This window comes from Lithobates pipiens, unplaced genomic scaffold (assembly GCF_037356315.1).
Source record: "Lithobates pipiens isolate NorthernLeopardFrog02 unplaced genomic scaffold, aLitPip1_a1.2 Scaffold_19, whole genome shotgun sequence".
In the NCBI taxonomy this organism is placed as follows: Eukaryota; Metazoa; Chordata; class Amphibia; order Anura; family Ranidae; genus Lithobates; species Lithobates pipiens.
The window spans coordinates 51,675,798-51,693,135 of record NW_027507764.1 but is presented as its reverse complement, the minus strand read 5'-3'; the positions used below and the strand labels follow the sequence as shown (position 1 = coordinate 51,693,135).

Here is a 17,338-nt window from a genome sequence, read left to right as displayed (position 1 = left end):
CTAATGACTAGTAAGAACTAGGAAATGTTAGTCAATGTGAGGAACTGAATCCAGATGTGAATCAACCGTGGTGTCTCATAAGTGATAACTGCACAAGGGAGTGGTGCATGTGACACGGAGAACATCAATATTGTGGATACTTAATGAGGTACTCTTACCAACAGAGGTGGACACGCATACCATCTGGCAGTGGGTCAAATGTGCATAAAGGGTGGTATTTTGGGTGTGGTGCCGAGTGGTTGTCTTCAAGTGCAATGACACGGTCCCGATCCCAGGGATATGTTCACGGCCACAAGTGGTCTCTACACACTTCCAAAACTTCAGAATCCACCTCGTCAGTGCTTGCTGAGTGTGTGCTCCAAGGGTGTGCCCAATCTGCACTATGTCTTATGGACACACACCGCTGGCCCTGGAGTGAGCATGCACCAGTGCCCCCAGAGCAAGGGGCTTGCTGTGGGGCCGTTTGGTGGAAGGGGGGACAGGAGAACCAGCAGTGGACCCGAGAAGAGGTGGATCGGGACTGCTCTGTGCCAAACCATTACCAACAGGTAAGTATAACATTTTACACAGAGCAGCTAAGAGCCGGTTCACACAGGGGCGGCTTCAAAGTCGCCCCATACAGTGCGGCATGCAAAACGACTTCTGTGTAGAAGTCAATGCAAGCTGCCCTGAAGTCACCCCAAAGTAGTACAGGGAACCTTTTTTTTTTTTTTTTTTATAAGTCAGAGTGACTTGAGTCGATCCTATTACAAAGGTTCCATATATATTTTACAGTCCCTTTAACAAAGAACATGCCAAGAGGTGGCTGGAGGAGAAACTTGGGTTCCTTCCCCTGTCAAATAGGTCTGTGTATGGCAGAGCTGTGTGACTCTCAGAACTGGATAGACGGAAATACAAATTATTTGGAAGGTAATACAGTTCCTATCTTTGTATTTAGTCTGTGCATTTAAGGGTTTGCCTGTTCAGCTTTCCGCTGTTAACAAAATTGACTAAAACAGGATATATTACAATCACATTTTACCATGTGGCCACTATTACTTTTCGGCGGTTGGCTGTCTCCGATGTCAGATTTATTAAACAACTGCAGTAAGTTTTTGTTCTCGCCCATTCTCCATTCTCTTCTCTTCTTGTAGGTTCTGTATAAGCAGTGAAGTTGGCATGCGGAAATCAGTTTTGGCTGAAAGCATAAAAATACCAAGACGGGACCAACACCTTCCAAGAAAACATTGACTATAATAGCTGAAATGTATACAGTGCTAGATACTTCCCAGCAGGGTGCAGAGAGAAGCAGCGTGCATCAAGAGAATGTGCCTGTGATTTTTATTTTGGCAATTGCTATTTGAGGATACTCAGTCAGGGCTTATTTACATCGGGTGTTTGATCCTTATTGATTAGGCGCAATGCCAGGCCAAGTAAAAAACCTTGTTCTCTGTCCTGTTCGCACCATACATGTGTTGTGTAAATGAAGAATGTGTAGTTTTGCAAAACGCACAAAGTGTTGTAACGCATCACAGCACGTTTCAAGCAATGAAGCAATGTTTCAATAAACTGTAACAAGAAAACATTGCAATGGTCACCGCATCTTCCTCTACATTAGTGTGAATGGGCCCTTATTTCAGGGAGAGCCTGCAGGTGGAGAGCCTTATACAGCTCTATGGAATGGAAATGTGGTACAGTAACTCTTTTTTTTTTTTTTTTTTTTTTTTTTTTTTACTGTGAGGTGAGTAAATATTGCTAAAATGTTTAAACATAAATATTTGCTCACCAAAAATACATCCTTTTAGGGCCAGTTCACACCAGAACGCAGTGTGGGGAAGGTGTGTTCCTTGCAGGTTTCCTGTACAGTGTTCAAAAACACAGCCCTTGCGATCTGCATGTGGATGGCCGCATATTGTCAATGGCACCCAAAACGCATATTGCAAATGCAGCGCCATGCAGTTGGGTGGCATGAGTTTTAAAAAGTAGTGCTTTTTCTACATTTGGTGCGATTGGCAGATCATTCAGATAAATGGTCTGCAAAATCAAACCACACAAGAACTTGTTTGAATTTACCCTAAGCCCTGGTTCACACTGACTGCAGGAATGAATTTCTGCAAGTTCAGCTGAACTCGCACGTTTTCATGCCCGCATGTCAGTCCCGACTTTTGAGGCGATTTCGGAGACATCGGTGTGGGTTTCTGCACAGATGCCAATGGAAATCGCACCCCAAAATCGCTGACAGTAGTACAGAAACTACTTCTGGGTATCGGTGCAGCATCACACCAATTTGGATGCTGCCATTGCCGCCGATTTTGGCAATGTGAACCCAGGGCTAAAGAAGACTTTTTAGTTGGCGTTTAAGTGGTTTGGTTTTAAAGGCAAGGGGTTTTGCAGCAAGATAAAAAAACCTGCAGCCCCAAAGGACATTTCCAAATGTAGTGGGACAAGCTGTCGGGGGAAGCAATGCCTTAAAATAGATATCACACAGAGGCTCTAGGCAAAGGAAGTACACTGATGCATTGCAGGGGAATCCAAGACAAAAGGCACCTGTTTCAGGGTACTACCGAGGCACAATTAGCATTTTAGATGTTCCTTATTAAATGGCACTTCAGTTTTTTTTTTTTTTTTTTTTGCGTTTTTAGGTCCATTTTACACAGAGCGTGCTGTCTGCTGGTTGACAGTGCAGGTTTCGTCTGCCTACACTTTGCTGTCCTGCTAACGTCCCCAATGATCAATCTCTTTTCTGTATGGCTCAAGTACATGCATTTATAAATGCAGACCAGTGTTCCCTTGTTGCAGCAACACCCCCACTCCGATCCTCCTGTAGTCTTAACCATGTGATATGCCTTTTAGAATGAGAGGGCAATCCTTGTAATTGTATAGCAGGCCGCGTATCTCAAGAAGCACTGTAAAAAAAGCCTGCTAAATCTTCCAAGATTTAAATGGAAAAAAAAAAAAGGGTTTGGGTTGCTTGTGGTGGTCAGTACTAGTTTTCTGGCATTAGGGGGGGGGAGGGTGTGCATGTGTCTTTTTTTGGCCATGGGGTTGTACTTGCTATGCACTGTACGTAACTTGCTTCCAGCTCTCCTTCTGGCTGTGGGTTCCATTCCAGTGCTAGATTATAACTGGTTGGGGGGTGCATGTGGCAGGTGCTGTGTCCTGTCATTTCCCCTAGAGACCAGGCACATGATTTGCTCTGAGCAATCCTCTTATCTTTTTTCAGTGAGATGAAAAACTGATACACAGAGAAATAGGAGTCAGGAGCCAGAGAGAGACATTCTGTGTACTCCTCTCTTCTCCAGCTCTCCCAGGATTGGCTGCTCTACACCTCAGCATGATTGGGCATGCTGAAGTCATGTGGTGACTTTTCTGGGTTTTGACTGGGTTAGTGATCATAGTTCAGTGTAAGAAATACACAGGAGAAAATGCATGTTAACAAGGGGAGTGTAGAGGTGGGTGGGAAGTCTACTGATATCACAACTCCACCCACTGAGCTCCGGACAACAGACCCACCCTCAGAATCTGCAGTTTTTCGGGTCTCATTACAGACAGAGGGGAGACATTTGACAGGTAAGGATACATGCAGGAGGCATGTATATCCTTCTAGATAACCACTATGGCAGTAGTTTAGCAAGGATGATAGTGAGTTTACATCCACTTTTAAGCTTCCCCCTTTCCACACATCTAAGCGCATAGGAGATGGATGAATGTGAAGTTTTCTTGTATGTATGTATGTATGTATGTATGTATGTATGTATGTATTTTATTTTTTATTTTTTTTCTTCTCTATCTCATCAAGATTTTTCAGTTTGTTGAAAAGTCTGTGTTTGTCTTCGATTCTATGGGGAGGGTCGAATGGTTTTGCCCTTGAACACGACTGGTCATTCCATGCAGGTCGCACACCCTCGGGTGTTTGGTAGTCCTTTAAAATCTACGTGCGTTCAAAAATCACAGCTACATATAGCTTGACACACAATGCTTATCGTTCGTTCTTTAGACACTCTGATCGACTTCATGACATCACTGACTTCATGACATGAGGACCAGAGCGACATCATGACATCACTTCCAGTCCAAGCTGGAAATTATATTTATTTTTAGCTCTTTTGCTTTTAAAGGTAAAGAGGTTTGTTGTCTTTGACCCCAGATCTGTCCATAAAGAGGACCTTTAATCCTTATTTTTATTACAAGGGATGTTTAATGGACAGTAAAAAAATAAATAAATTTGCCTCCATCCCTCCGTGCTTGGATGCAGAAGCGAACACATATGTAAGTCCCACACATGTAAACAATATTCGAACCACACATGTGAGATCGCTGCGAATGTTAAAGCGAGAGCAAGAATTCTAGCGCTAGACCTCCTCTAACTCTGAACGGGCAACCTGTAAAGGCATTTAAAGCATTGCCTAGTTTTTAAGTACCAAAGCTTGTCGCCCTTCCACAAGTGCGCAATTTTAAAGCGTGACATGTTGAGTATCTATTTGCTCGATGTAACATCCATCATATTATGCAAAAATAAAAATTGGGGTAACTATTATTATTTTTTTTTTTTTGGCTATGTTTTTTCCAAAAAGTTTGCAAAAACGCTGTGCGAATACCATGTGACCTGAAAAATTGCAATGAGAGCCATTTTATTCTCTAGGGTTTCTGCTATAAAAAAAATAATTGGGGGGTATATAATTTTCTAGCAGGAAAATACTGATTATAAATGTAAACAAAGTGCTATAAAAAGCCTGGTCTTCAAGTGGTTTAATATTGTCTTCCTATTTCTGTGCTTCTAGGCTTCATCCCGATCCATCCCTGTGCCCACTGCAAGCATCCTGGTACCAAAATCCGTAGGCACCAGAGTTCCATGTAACGTTGAAGGAATAAGCCCTGAACTCGAGAGAGTCTTCATTAAGGAAACGAGTGAAAAAGACGGTGTCAAGGTATCGTGGGTTCACTTACACAAACTTTGTTTACTGCATGTAGACGGATTGAAGTTGACATGGTGTATTTTGCCGAAACAGGTGCCGAGGAAATGAATGCCCAGGTTGGAAAATAATGAGCTATGTGTGTTCACCAGCGACGGTCGGTCCCGAAATCTAGACAGATTTTTTTTTTTATTCTCTAACCATGGGGTCTACTGCACATTAGACCCCATGGTTATCAGTCACAACTCTCTGAGAATCTTCCCGCTACCTATTGCTTAAAGTAGAGCTATGAGCAAAAATCGTGTTTTTTTTTTTTTTGGATGTGAAGTGAGGGGTATAACCACTGTCATTTTTTTTTTTTTTTTTTTTGCCATCTGTCTCACATTGCAGAGATTTCACTTCTCATTGCCAAACAAAGTGAGAGAAAATCCCTGCAAATTGAGGGAATTCCTTGAATACCCAGGTCACAAGAACTAGTGTCCCCATTGGAAGATTTCCCCTCTTACTTTTCTGGGGACAACCCAAAATTTGGGATTTTCTTTTACTTTCCCTTTTCAGTGATAATGGTAAACGGGACAAATGGAGGGGGTGAATCTCCCTAACGGAGGACGCAGTCAGCAGTAGAAACGTAACAAGTGTTGTAATCCATCTCCCCTCTGTACAAAACTAACATTTTTTGCTTTCAGTTATACTTTAAAGCGGTTGTCTTATCTGTAAAGAAAAGAAAAAAGTTATCCACTACAAATCCTGTAGGTGCTAACTTTTACTAAATGGACACTTACCTGTCCAACAATCCAGCTCTGTCCTCACCTGGGCTAGTTTTTCACTAGCCTCCAGGTTCACGGTGCCGGCATGCTAACTGGGCAGCCGGTTGTGACACTCAGCTTTACAGCCAACTGCGCATGTGCGAGTTGTGCTGCGCATTGTGAATTGTTCTGTAGTCTTGTGTGACCTGTGATGTGTCCCACAAGACTGGGAGGAAGGAAACTGGAAAAACTACCCCCCTCTCCAATGACATGCCAACTTAGGCAGTGGAGGGGGGATGGGATATCTCAAAGCAAAACTTCCCCTTTTGGGTGGAGCTCTACTTTAAAAAGGAATTCCAGTTATAGCTATTTTATGCATAGTTCCTTGATCCAGCTTCAGCTCACCATACTGTACCTGGTTGATGCCCCTGGAAGCTGTATTGAAGCAGACACCATTATCTCAATGATCTTCCTTTGCTTCTGGGTCCTGTGCTGAGCAGCTAATCTTGTCTTTGTAACATACGCAGCCGGCCCCTCAGCACGATGACATCACTCACCTCCTTGTACAATCAGAGGATGCTTTGCAGCTGAAGGGACCACATCATGCCTATACTTTGACAATGTAGATCATCTTGGACACATCTTGAGCTTTTTAATGGAAATGAGGTGCAAAGGCACATCTAGTGATGTACTAAAAAAGATGCGCTGATGAGATCTGCAATTTTAGAACTGCTGAGACTGTTTATGGCAGGTCCCATCGTTATTCCACTCTGTAAGGTGAAAGTGAGGACAGAATTACACATGCAGAACCCAGTTTTAGCCGTTTTGGTGAAAATACATTGTGGCGTTTCTAGGATGCCACCTGTCCTGTTCTCTCTACTGCTCTAAAAGGCCCGGAATCTCCATAACATAAGGTAAGGTGAGATGTTCTGTAGTCCTGGACAGGAATACTGGGTGGAACTAATGACATTTGTTGGGTTTTCTGTTTAGCAGAAGCCACATCGGTTTAAACAGGAAGTACACTGGATTTTAGAAAGCACTTCCGCATTTTTATGAGCTATACTAAATGTTTTTTTGTTTTTTTTAATCCATCCCAGTCATACTTTTGATGGGAATTGATGCTCTCTAGAGTTTTGTTTTGGCTCGGGGGGGGGGGGGGGGGCGGGTGGCGCACCAGCTCTGCACTGTACGTAACTTGCTTCCAGCTCTCTTCTGGCTGTGGGTTCCATTCCAGTGCTAGATTATAACTGGTTGGGGGGTGCATGTGGCAGGTGCTGTGTCCTGTCATTTCCCCTAGTTACCAGTTACACAAGAAGTGGGTCAAAGGGAAGAATAGTTGTTTCACAGTCTGTCGTCCCCCCTCTGTATTGTAGATCAGCCTTTTTTCAACCTTTCAAACCTGGAGAAACTCCTGCTGATGGTATTTACAGCTCTAAACAGTAGGTTGTGATCAGAGTAAAAAATGTAGCATGCTTGGCAGCGTTGAAACCCAGGGCTGTGTTTTTATGGAAGTTATTTATATAAAAGAGGTATGGCGCTTTTTTTTATTTATTTTTTTATTTTATTTTTTTTATTCATACTTAGGTAGATACAGGTCCCCGGCCATCTCTGCACTGAGAACCGAGCCATGGAACTTCACCGATGGCTCGCTTTTCACAAATCCTTAAGAGGAGAGATGCTGACTTGATCAGCGTCTCTCCTCTCTGCTTCTCCACGCTCGTCGGAGCACTGACCTGTGGAGGGGCGGGGAGCGGCCATCTCAGTGGCTCCCTGAGACTGCCATCAATCAAGGCAGCTGGCGGATCCAGACTTGGGATGATGTGCTGCCCCGACTGATGGCAGTGACGTCAGCAGAGAGCGGACTTCAGAACGTTTGCTGAAAATGGGTCATAAGAGTGCAAAACGAATTCCACTCCTGTGACCCAGAGGAGAAGCTCAGCCTAAAAAGCTCAGGCTGGACTTCTTTTTTTTTTTTTTTTTTTTTTTTTTTTTTTAATGCCCCTTGTGCTGGCAACCTGTCAAAATTGGTGTCAGGGGTTACTTGTGTGAGAGGCAAATGTTGCTCACTAAATTATTCTGGAGGAACCCAGTTGTAGAGGCTGTTCCAGAACAAGAATCTTGTTGCTGCTGGCCAACTTGGACTGAGACAGTTGTTCCCTCAGACACTTTGACAAATGTATGCAAGTCCTTTTTAGATGAATTGTTTTGCCAATTTAAGCAATTCACACTGAGCATTTCACAATAAATGGATTAGCAGAAATTACCTTCTGTGAAAACTGCAAATCAAAACAATCAGGCTCTTGAATTTTCTTGCAAAAAGTTGTTCTTGGCCTCACCCAGTTTTGCCTCCCAGGCTTCCCTTGTCCTTGCGTTTTGACAGCTTTACTGAATGATGGCTGAGCTCTGGTGTTGGAATTGAGCCAGCATTAGAGGGTTCAAATCTTGGCCAGTTCAGCAGGGACCGGCTGAGATTTAAAGTATGTATGGGCAGGCTGATTGTACACAAGTTGTTCCATTGATGGACTTGGGTACAACCACCATGTTGGATTTTTCATGCAATTATTGCCAGTGGCTGTAGCTACTAGCAGTAATCTGTGTTTTCCTGAAAAGGATGGCTCCCCACGCCAGGAAAACACAATAGCTCTGCGGGAGGAATTAACAGTGTTGCCAGAAAAAAACCCAAGGCCAGCTTTTTTTTTTTTTTTATCTGGTGTTCACGTTGAATGTACTAATTTTGCATGCAGAGTAACGGCCTAGCATTAGCCTGTTTTTTTGCTTGAAAAACTGTGCCAAAGCGTTGGTGTTTGCAAATGGAAGCATCACTAGTCAGGAAGTGTGTTTGACTGCTTGGGTCTCAAAAGCCCTTATTTTAAATGCCACATGACCATACGCTTCACTTTTTTAATGTTACAGAAAAAAAGCTAACATTTTCAGGTTGTGCTTTGAGTAGCTTCTTACTGCTCACATAATACATGGTATACGGCAGCAAAGAGGGTGGACTGTAACGCCCACACACTCCCAGCACAGTGACCAAGCTGTCATTACAAGCCTTTCAGTCTTTAGTGAGGCCTCTAAACTGTCAGAATGGGCTACCGATCATGTGACCACAGCAAAAGCCAATCCGGGGTCATCAGGAAGTCAATGCCACCTTCTAGGTATAAAGATCAATTTAAAGGCCCTGGCTGGTGGAGGAGGGGTGAGGAACAGAGGTTAAAATGATGTATAAATGCCTGGGCAATATAAAACATTCAGTAAAACATCGCTGTCCTGGAGCTTTCAAGCGCCGCTTGCTGACAGCCATTTAAATTGTCCAAGCCAAGGAGCAATCCCATTTGTGGGAGTTAATTTAACTCGGCGGATGCTGAAATTGTACACTGAGCTGCGTGTACGCAGCTCAATGTGCAGGCAGGTAAGGGAATATTATGCAAGGGAGACATAGTGGAAAGAATTTACTAAAGCTGGAGTGTGCAAAATCTGGTGCATTGTTGCTTATAAACCAACCAGCTTTCAGATTTTGTCAAAGGTTAATTGAACAAGCTGAAATTAGCTGATTGTCTACCATGCACAGCTGTACTAGCATCCGAGTGCTCCCAGTTTTAGTAAATCTCCACTATTAGGTTGTTTCTGCATTAAAAACTCTACCCTGTTCTCTGTCGGGCTAAACAAACACCTTCCCTTTGTTATGGAGAAGGGAGGTGTTCTTTTGTCCAGCAGGTAAGAATTTTCATGCAGCAGGATCACTGTTGGCTCATACAGGAAGGTGCTCGCTGGATTTCTAGCAGATCAATGGGTCTTTTTCTTTGCAGCGTTTAAAGAGACCGTATAAAAGGAAATTTGTAGATAGAATATATTTAACTTTACCCTTTAATGACAGAGCAGGGGTGTTGAACTCCATTACACTGCAGGTCGCATCAGAATTATGGTTGGTAGTGTCTGTAATACTATCCATCCAGGATAGATAGGCGTACCCAGGAGTATGTGCTGTGCGTTCGGGGGGTGCTGTGCGTTCGGGGGGTGCTGTGCGTTCGGGGGGTGCTGTGCGTTCGGGGGGTGCTGTGCGTTCGGGGGGTGCTGTGCGTGCAGGGTTTGGGGGGTGCTGTGCGTGCAGGGTTTGGGGGGTGCAGGGTTTGGGGGGTGCTGTGCGTGCAGGGTTTGGGGGGTGCAGGGTTCGGGGGTGCTGGGCATTTGTCCCAGCTGAGCCCTGCCTAGAGTGCGTAGGGCAGGGATCTGTTGGCGCCATGAGCTGCAGAGAGGAAAGCTGTCCTTGTAAACACAGGAGCCTTCTGTAATTACAGGGGGCAGTGCGGAGCAGAGGACAAGAGCCCAAGGTGATGGAACAGAGTTTGACCATGTTCTGGCTGAAAAAAAAAATCCCTGGGTGTGAGGGCCACATGATTTGGCCCATGGGGCCTTGTATTTGACATGTTATAGAGGGTATATTTTGTACTTGTCATCTCAGTTCCACTTTGTTGGGTGCCATTGAGTGCTATTGAGCACAGGAACATGGAAATGTGAATGTACTTTTCTTCTCTGTAGTGACGTGATCACGTACACCTCATTTTGTATCTAGCAATTATTTCCGCCTCTTCCTATTCACCTCTGTGCTGTAGATTCACTGGGAGTCTATTTCTGGGCCTGTCATTACTGTATAATCCAGCAGAGACTCGCGCCCACCCCCAGTAAGGAGCGGGCCCGAGTTTAGCACCGCTCTCCCCTCGTCCTGACCCAGAGATGTACACTTATTTTTTTCCACTTTGGTGTGGGAGTTTTCTCTCGCACAGAGCGGCAGTAAATCATGTTTGTTTTCTTTGTACAATCTATAAATACGTCTCTGGATACACAGCTTTCCTGTGAACTGTTCTTAAAGTAGAATGGGGCGCATAAAGAAAACACTTCTATATATAATCCGCAGCTGAATTGCCTTTTTTATTTAGCTGGTGCTGTATGTGGAATGTTTATTGTAACATTTTGCTGGAGTAAGACTACCATCTGGGCTTGTCAGCAACTTTGATGAAGCAGTAAACCGTTTTTTTCAAAATGTTTTTTTTTTTTTTTTTCACTTCAATAACACGGGGAAAAAAACAGGTTCATATTAAATTAGACCCAAATCTCACATAAGCTTTAACATGTCATTGCAAAAGTTGTATTCCACCTCTATAAATATGCAGCTTTTATTTTAGACTACCTGCTTATCCTTCCATGAAGGTGAGGGGGTGGCGCTTTGAATGATAATTGCACGCTCATGCAACATTGTACCCATATGACATTTTTATCATTTTTTTGGAGATGGGATAGCTTTCTTTTGGTGGTATTGAATCACCACTGGGTTTTTGTTTTTTTTATTTGGCTAAACCCCAAAAAAACAAACATTTTGGGGCAAAAACATTTTTCTTTTTTCTTGGTTTATTATAAAATTTTGCAAATGAGAAATTTTCGTCTCCGCTGATGGGGCTCCGCTGGTGATCAGTGTAGATTGCTGCTTACTGGCTCTCCTCTCACACTATGTCCGCTTGAGGAGAGGACTGACAATTATTGGCCAATCCTGTTTGTGATTTGCTGTGGTTGACCCTTTACCCCAATCTGTGATCAGCTGTGTCCAAAAGGACATGGCAATCAAAGCACTCCCAATGCGTGCCCCGGGGGCACATGGAGAGGCAGGGTTTTAGGAGGGCGTCAATAGATGCCCTCCCGGAAATGTGCGCCCGCACTGTAGCCACCATTCACCTATAGGGGGTCAGCAGGAGGTTCAGAGGAAGCTGTCATGGTCTCAAAATGTGTTCTAGTGAAAGAAAAGTGCTGCAGAGGCTTGCTGTTATCAGCTGATCCCCTTCTGATTGCAGCAGAGCGAGGCAGCTTGTGCGCAGCAGAAACTGACCTTACTTTGCTGTGTGGGTGGTCTGCCTCTGATCTTCCTCAATGAAGAGGACGCAGGGCTTCTCCATTAATTTTTTTTTTTCCAGATCTGATCAGAACCCAGAGATAGGCGGGTGAAACAAACACAAGTCCATTTATACCCATAAGGTGTAGGAATGCATGGGCCTTTCCAATCAGGTCCACCTAATGGACCTGATTGGATCTCCCATGTGACAGGGCCCTTAGGAGATTGAACCAGGCTGGAATACTCTTAAAGCGGAGTTCCGCCCAAAAATGGAACTTCCGCTTTAAGGAAGGTGTGACCCCCTGACATGCCACATTTGTCATGTAATTTTTTTGTGGGGCTGACGCTGGACCCTGGGACAGGTAAGTGTTCGATTATTAAGTCAGCAGCTGCAGTATTTGTAGCTCCTGACTTTTTTTAATTTTTTTAAATTTTATTTTAAGTAGAACTAAGCTTTAAAGCCATATTAAAGGTTAATAAATTCACCTCGATTTAAAATGCATATGCTTTATTTTTTTTTTTTTTTTTTTTTTTTTTTTTTTAAACCACAAAAAAAAACATCTCTTTAGGAGCCTGTAAAGCATTGCACCCACGATCAGAAGGCGCTCACTGGAGAGCTGGGCTGTGGAGGGGACATGGGCTGCCGATCTGCTGAAAACTGATTACAGAAGTAGAGCCAAACAAGCTTTAGCTGTAGTTCTCCTTTTTAACTTGACCTTTCTAGTTCAAAATACACAACGTTATCTGTATGGTGGATTCCTATTGATTTATGTTATATTGACTACTATTTTAATTTATAAAATGTGTTACGATTTCTACTTTGGTTACTGTACTGTCCACTGCCTTTAAAGTCCCACTGGGTGTTTTTCCCCCCTTTTGTCTATGTAGTAATAGGGATGTGGCAGTCAGTTATCAGACTGGTCCAACACCGAGCTTATTGATTCATTAGTGCAACCTTTCAATAGAGGGCTTGAGTCTGATGGCCAGCATTATTCATTTCACTTCCTCTGGGCCCGCCCCCAGAAGCAAAGCATTGCGGCATGCGTACAACCTAGGGCTGCAACTAATGATTATTTTCATAATCAATTAGTTGGCCGATTATTGTTCCGATTAATCGGTTAATAACCTTAAAAAAAAGGTGATTTTGCTGCATTTTTACATATTTTTTGGCCAAATTTGTTGGGCAGATTAAAAAAAAACACAAATTGCCGCAAAAACGCATTATTGCATGCTTTTCTGCTGCTTCTCCATTGAAGTATATTGAACCAAAAAAACAAAAATGGCACAGTTTTGCGTTAAAAAAAAAAAAAAAAAAAAAAAAAAAAGTCCTCGTCTTTTCCAAATACGCAGCAGCTGAAAAAATCATGGAAGTGAACGTGTCCCATAGGAAACCATGTAAATGAACTGTAGTGCGTTTCTGCAAAAAGCACCAAAAAAAAACAGGTGTGACCCAGGCCGGAGATGTTTAGTAACATAATGGGGTTAAAAAAAAAAAAAAATTAGTGCAAAAAGAGCAAATAGCTACTGTAAAGGGTTCATTTTTTACTATAGGACGGTGAAGTAATATTTACAGTAGCAATTTGCTCTTTTTGTACTATAAAGGGCTACTTTTATTTTTTTCTCTAACTCCATTATGTTAGTGGCCGATTAATCGATTATGAAAATAGTAATCGATTAATTTCATAATCTATTAGTTGTCGATTAATCGATCAGTTGTTTCGGCCCTACGTTTAACACTGTCCAGCTGCCTTTCCATTTTTGGGGATTGGTGAAAACATGGCTCAACTGCCTATCTTTATCACATTCCCCCAACCGCAAGTGGAAGCTGAGAGCCCCAAGTGCCTATTCCTGAAAGTGACCCCTTAATGTGGAACAAGAGTTGCTTTTGGACCGGGTGGTTTAATAAGCTGCGGTTATTATATTGACTTTCATAATTATAAAGTAATGGTCCTTTCCAACAGTCCTTGTGCATAGTAGTCTTTCTGACTGCCAGTGACAGGTCTTAAAATAGAATCCCATGCTTGCTTACTAACTAATATATAGGTTTCTTTTTTGCGCACCAATATCTGGTAAAGGCAAGTTACGTGACTCGGGCTGTGAATTGTAATTGCCTATAACTTGTCTGTCTAGCTGTCTATCTAGTTTTATCACATGAGGTTTACACGGACTAACTTCTGCTTACTTTTTCATTGTATGTTGTGCTTAATTTTCCCAGGTTTATGATATAAAGTGCCTTTTTTTTTTTTTTTTTCCCTTCTCCGTTTGTTTTCGACTAAATTACATAAAAAAAAAAAATCATTCCTTTATTGTTTTTTTTCCTCTTCTCCGTTCCCTACAGCCTTTAGAAATTCCTGATGGACGTCGAGCTCCATTACCTTCCACATATCGCAGCAGTAGCACGCGCAGCATCGACACTCAGACGCCTTCTGTCCAAGAGCGAAGCAGCAGCTGCAGCAGCAACCATTCCCCGTGCGCCTCTCCATCCTGTCCCCCTGAATCACAGGAGGGCAGCCCTTGTTCCACAGATGATCTGCTCTTTGACAGAGACAAAGGTGAGTGTAGCGGCAGACGTCACCCTCCCTCCCTCCCCCTCCCCTCCCCCCGCCTCTGTCGCCTGTGTTCAGCCTGTGCCGCTTTCACCCATCATTGTCATTTTTACATAGTTCATGTTTTCTCTGCCATTTTGTGTCACTCCATGTCTTTCCTTGCTTTGTGCTTCTATACAAATATCTTCCATAGATTTCTTCCTCCAGGGGAATTTAGATTGCCAAACTAACATTCAACCTGTCGACTCTCTATTGACCTTGCTTTGGTAGGAGATATAAAGTGCCAGACCACTAAATCCTGGAGATTTCATAAACTAGATTTTTATTTTTATTTTTTTTTATCGTCTTCCGTGTTCTTGTTTTTATCTGTAGGGGACAGGGACGCTTTAATCTATACTAACATAGCCAATTTCTTTCTCTTTTGAATGGTATCTTATATGGCTTACTAACCGTACAGGAAACTATTGTTGCAAAGCCCCGGTAGTTATTAAAGTATTGGGTCTTCACTATTTGAGCTTCTGTTCCTGACAGAAAATGTCATGTATAGCCGGAAATGCCAAAAATAAAGGGTGCCCCCTGCCAAAAAAAGCAAATACTATATTTTAAATTAATCTGTTCCACAGCCTGCTCTGCTGATCTTTGCTCTCCAAGACTTAAATTGCCCAGAGTCTCCTTCACCCAACCCCCTCCTGGGAGTAAACAAAAATATGGGGTGGCCGAGCACAGTAGCGGTGCCTGATGGAAATTGAGTAGTGATAATCTTGCCCTTCACCCAAATTTACAGGCATCATCTAATACAGACATTATATTCCTCTTTACTCTGACGCTCCTAGTTATGGGTGGGTCCTTGTCGCCCTCTCATACAATTCATAATTATTGGCCCTGCATTGTACTTTGTTAATTCAATGTGTGGTAGTCGTCTGGAGCTCTTAGAGAAGAGGCTTCAGGGGATCAGTTGCACAGATGGAGGGAGCCTGCTGCAGTGAGGTAAGTATTGCACCTTCTGCCCTGAGAATTTACCCCTTGCATGGTGCAGGGCCTATGGCAAGGGTGTTTTTTCCCTGATTGATATTGATATGGTGTTGGGGGGGCCTCAAGTGCTGCCCCTGGCATCACCAAAGGGCTGCACATAAAATTCAGTCTATATTTGTGATCAAACACAACAGACACCGAACAGAATATAGTCAAAGGCTGGGGAGCCTGGTGCGGGCGGCGGCCCGAGACTGGGGGGAGCCTGGTGCGGGCGGCGGGCCCGAGACTGGGGGGAGCCTGGTGCGGGCGGCGGGCCCGAGACTGGGGGGAGCCTGGTGCGGGCGGCGGCCCGAGACTGGGGGGAGCCTGGTGCGGGCGGCGGCCCGAGACTGGGGGGAGCCTGGTGCGGGCGGCGGCCCGAGACTGGGGGGAGCCTGGTGCGGGCGGCGGCCCCGAGACTGGGGGGAGCCTGGTGCGGGCGGCGGCCCCGAGACTGGGGGGAGCCTGGTGCGGGCGGCGGCCCCGAGACTGGGGGGAGCCTGGTGCGGGCGGCGGCCCGAGACTGGGGGGAGCCTGGTGCGGGCGGCGGCCCGAGACTGGGGGGAGCCTGGTGCGAGCGGCGGCCCGGTTTTATTGTGTTGCAAACCTAATGAACAGAATTTGCTGATTGGACACTTTCAGAGAGGAGACTTGGTCAGTGAGCTGCATCCTCGGCAGTAAGTGGTGGAGGGATTCCTTTGATAACTTGACAGGACAGTGCTGTGTTTTGTTTTTAAACCTAGGACTATAGGAATATTTTTTTTTTTTCTTTTTTTTTTTTTTTTCCTCCTGGCTGTGGCAATGTTTTTATTGCCATGATATTGATGGTAGATATTTAGCCCCGTGGAACAATTAGTTGTGTTTTCATACTGACTCTGAGTAAGGATGCACTTGGTTATAGAATCACTCTCTGACCCTCAGGGTATTGATCCCTACATTGGGGAGTTTGGGTTCTACCTGACCGAGTGGAAAAGTTTGACTCTGTGCCGGACATGTAGTAAGGAAATATTGACGGTGCTTTGTTTAACAAGTCACACCTCACCAGCACCTAGGCCACACAACACCTCACATACCAGAGTGCTGACTTCATTGGCAGCGCCGTTCCCGTGAACAGAATTCATCCCTTTGTGCCACTGATTGTTTGTAGAAACTGCGCTGTGCCTTCCAAGGTACACACAACAGGTGCCATATCAACTGTCATTTGCTTTGTTTAAACGTTACGATTGCTGCTGAACCTATTCATGCGCTCAGTTGAGTAAGGATGTCGGTTTGTGTTGCCTTCTGTATATTGTCATAACTAGAAAAACATAGAATTAATGGGAACATGTAGCACATCCTTGCAGAGCAGTGAAATGATTTAATAACAGCCCTCTCCAGCTGCAAATGCCCAGCTTTTATTGGTTCCCATACCAATGTTTTAGCAAGGAGATTTACCCAGTACATATGGAGTCATGGGATTCACTCCCCTTTACTCCTTCATGACCATACTAATGCTTGTTTGGTAATTCAGCAGTGCTGTGTGGGGTTAGAGAATCTCCTTAGCCCTGCGTAGGTACCAAATCTTTACAGGGACATCTTTCCAATCTTGGTGGTTGCAGCAAAAGCAAGTCAAGTAGGTGCTGCTTGGCAGGGCAGTGGTTATATGCCCTCACAACCAAGCATGGGTTCACTTTACCATGAAACTACCTGTAGAGGGAAAAACTTCTTTATTTACATTACAAGAATTTAGGCAAATTTCATTGCCCCCTCTACAGTCTAAAAAGTACCTGTGGTAACAATAGCACTGAAATGCAGGTATTATGTGATCCCTATGAATACACGTGTGTGTGTGTGTGTGTGTGTGTGTGTTTTAGATTCATCCCAGTGATGTCCCTGGGGCCCAGGCATACACCAGGTCTTATCCTCTAATCAGGCCTGAGAATAAGCCCCACCCCCATACTACATGTAAATGCTATATTTAATTTATGACAAATTGTAATTGGTCCTATGGAAAAAGGATCCATGGTTTTTAAATTCATTTAGTGCCTTTCTTGAGTGTTGGTTGAGAATTAGTTTCTATCTTAGTGGATTCCAGGTCTCTCCCTCTGCAAAAGCATGTACTTGCCCATCCTGCTTCCACTATTCCACCTGTACCTACTGACCTATCGTCAATACCCTTGACCAAGAAGTTCTGAGAGCACCTCCCTTACCTGTCCACAATCTCCTCCACCAGCAGTAGAGCTGCACAATTAATAGTTAAAAGAAATCAGCTCACTATCCTTAGCT

At 44.0% G+C, this 17,338-nt stretch overlaps 1 protein-coding gene and 1 non-coding gene across 2 annotated transcripts in view; both read left to right on the top strand.

Annotated features, from left to right (window-relative positions):
• The window catches only part of GLCCI1 (glucocorticoid induced 1), a 136,090-nt gene that overhangs the window by 106,955 nt on the left and 11,797 nt on the right, over positions 1–17,338 (top strand). Inside the window, exons 5-6 of the mRNA XM_077490730.1 lie at positions 4,761–4,907; positions 13,855–14,068. Of these exons, the coding sequence (XP_077346856.1) occupies positions 4,761–4,907; positions 13,855–14,068 (361 nt within the window). The remainder of the gene's footprint in view (positions 1–4,760; positions 4,908–13,854; positions 14,069–17,338) is intronic.
• LOC143999862 (small nucleolar RNA SNORA54) lies at positions 6,818–6,950 on the top strand. The gene has a single exon (XR_013278179.1). It is a non-coding gene; the product is annotated as a small nucleolar RNA SNORA54 (small nucleolar RNA).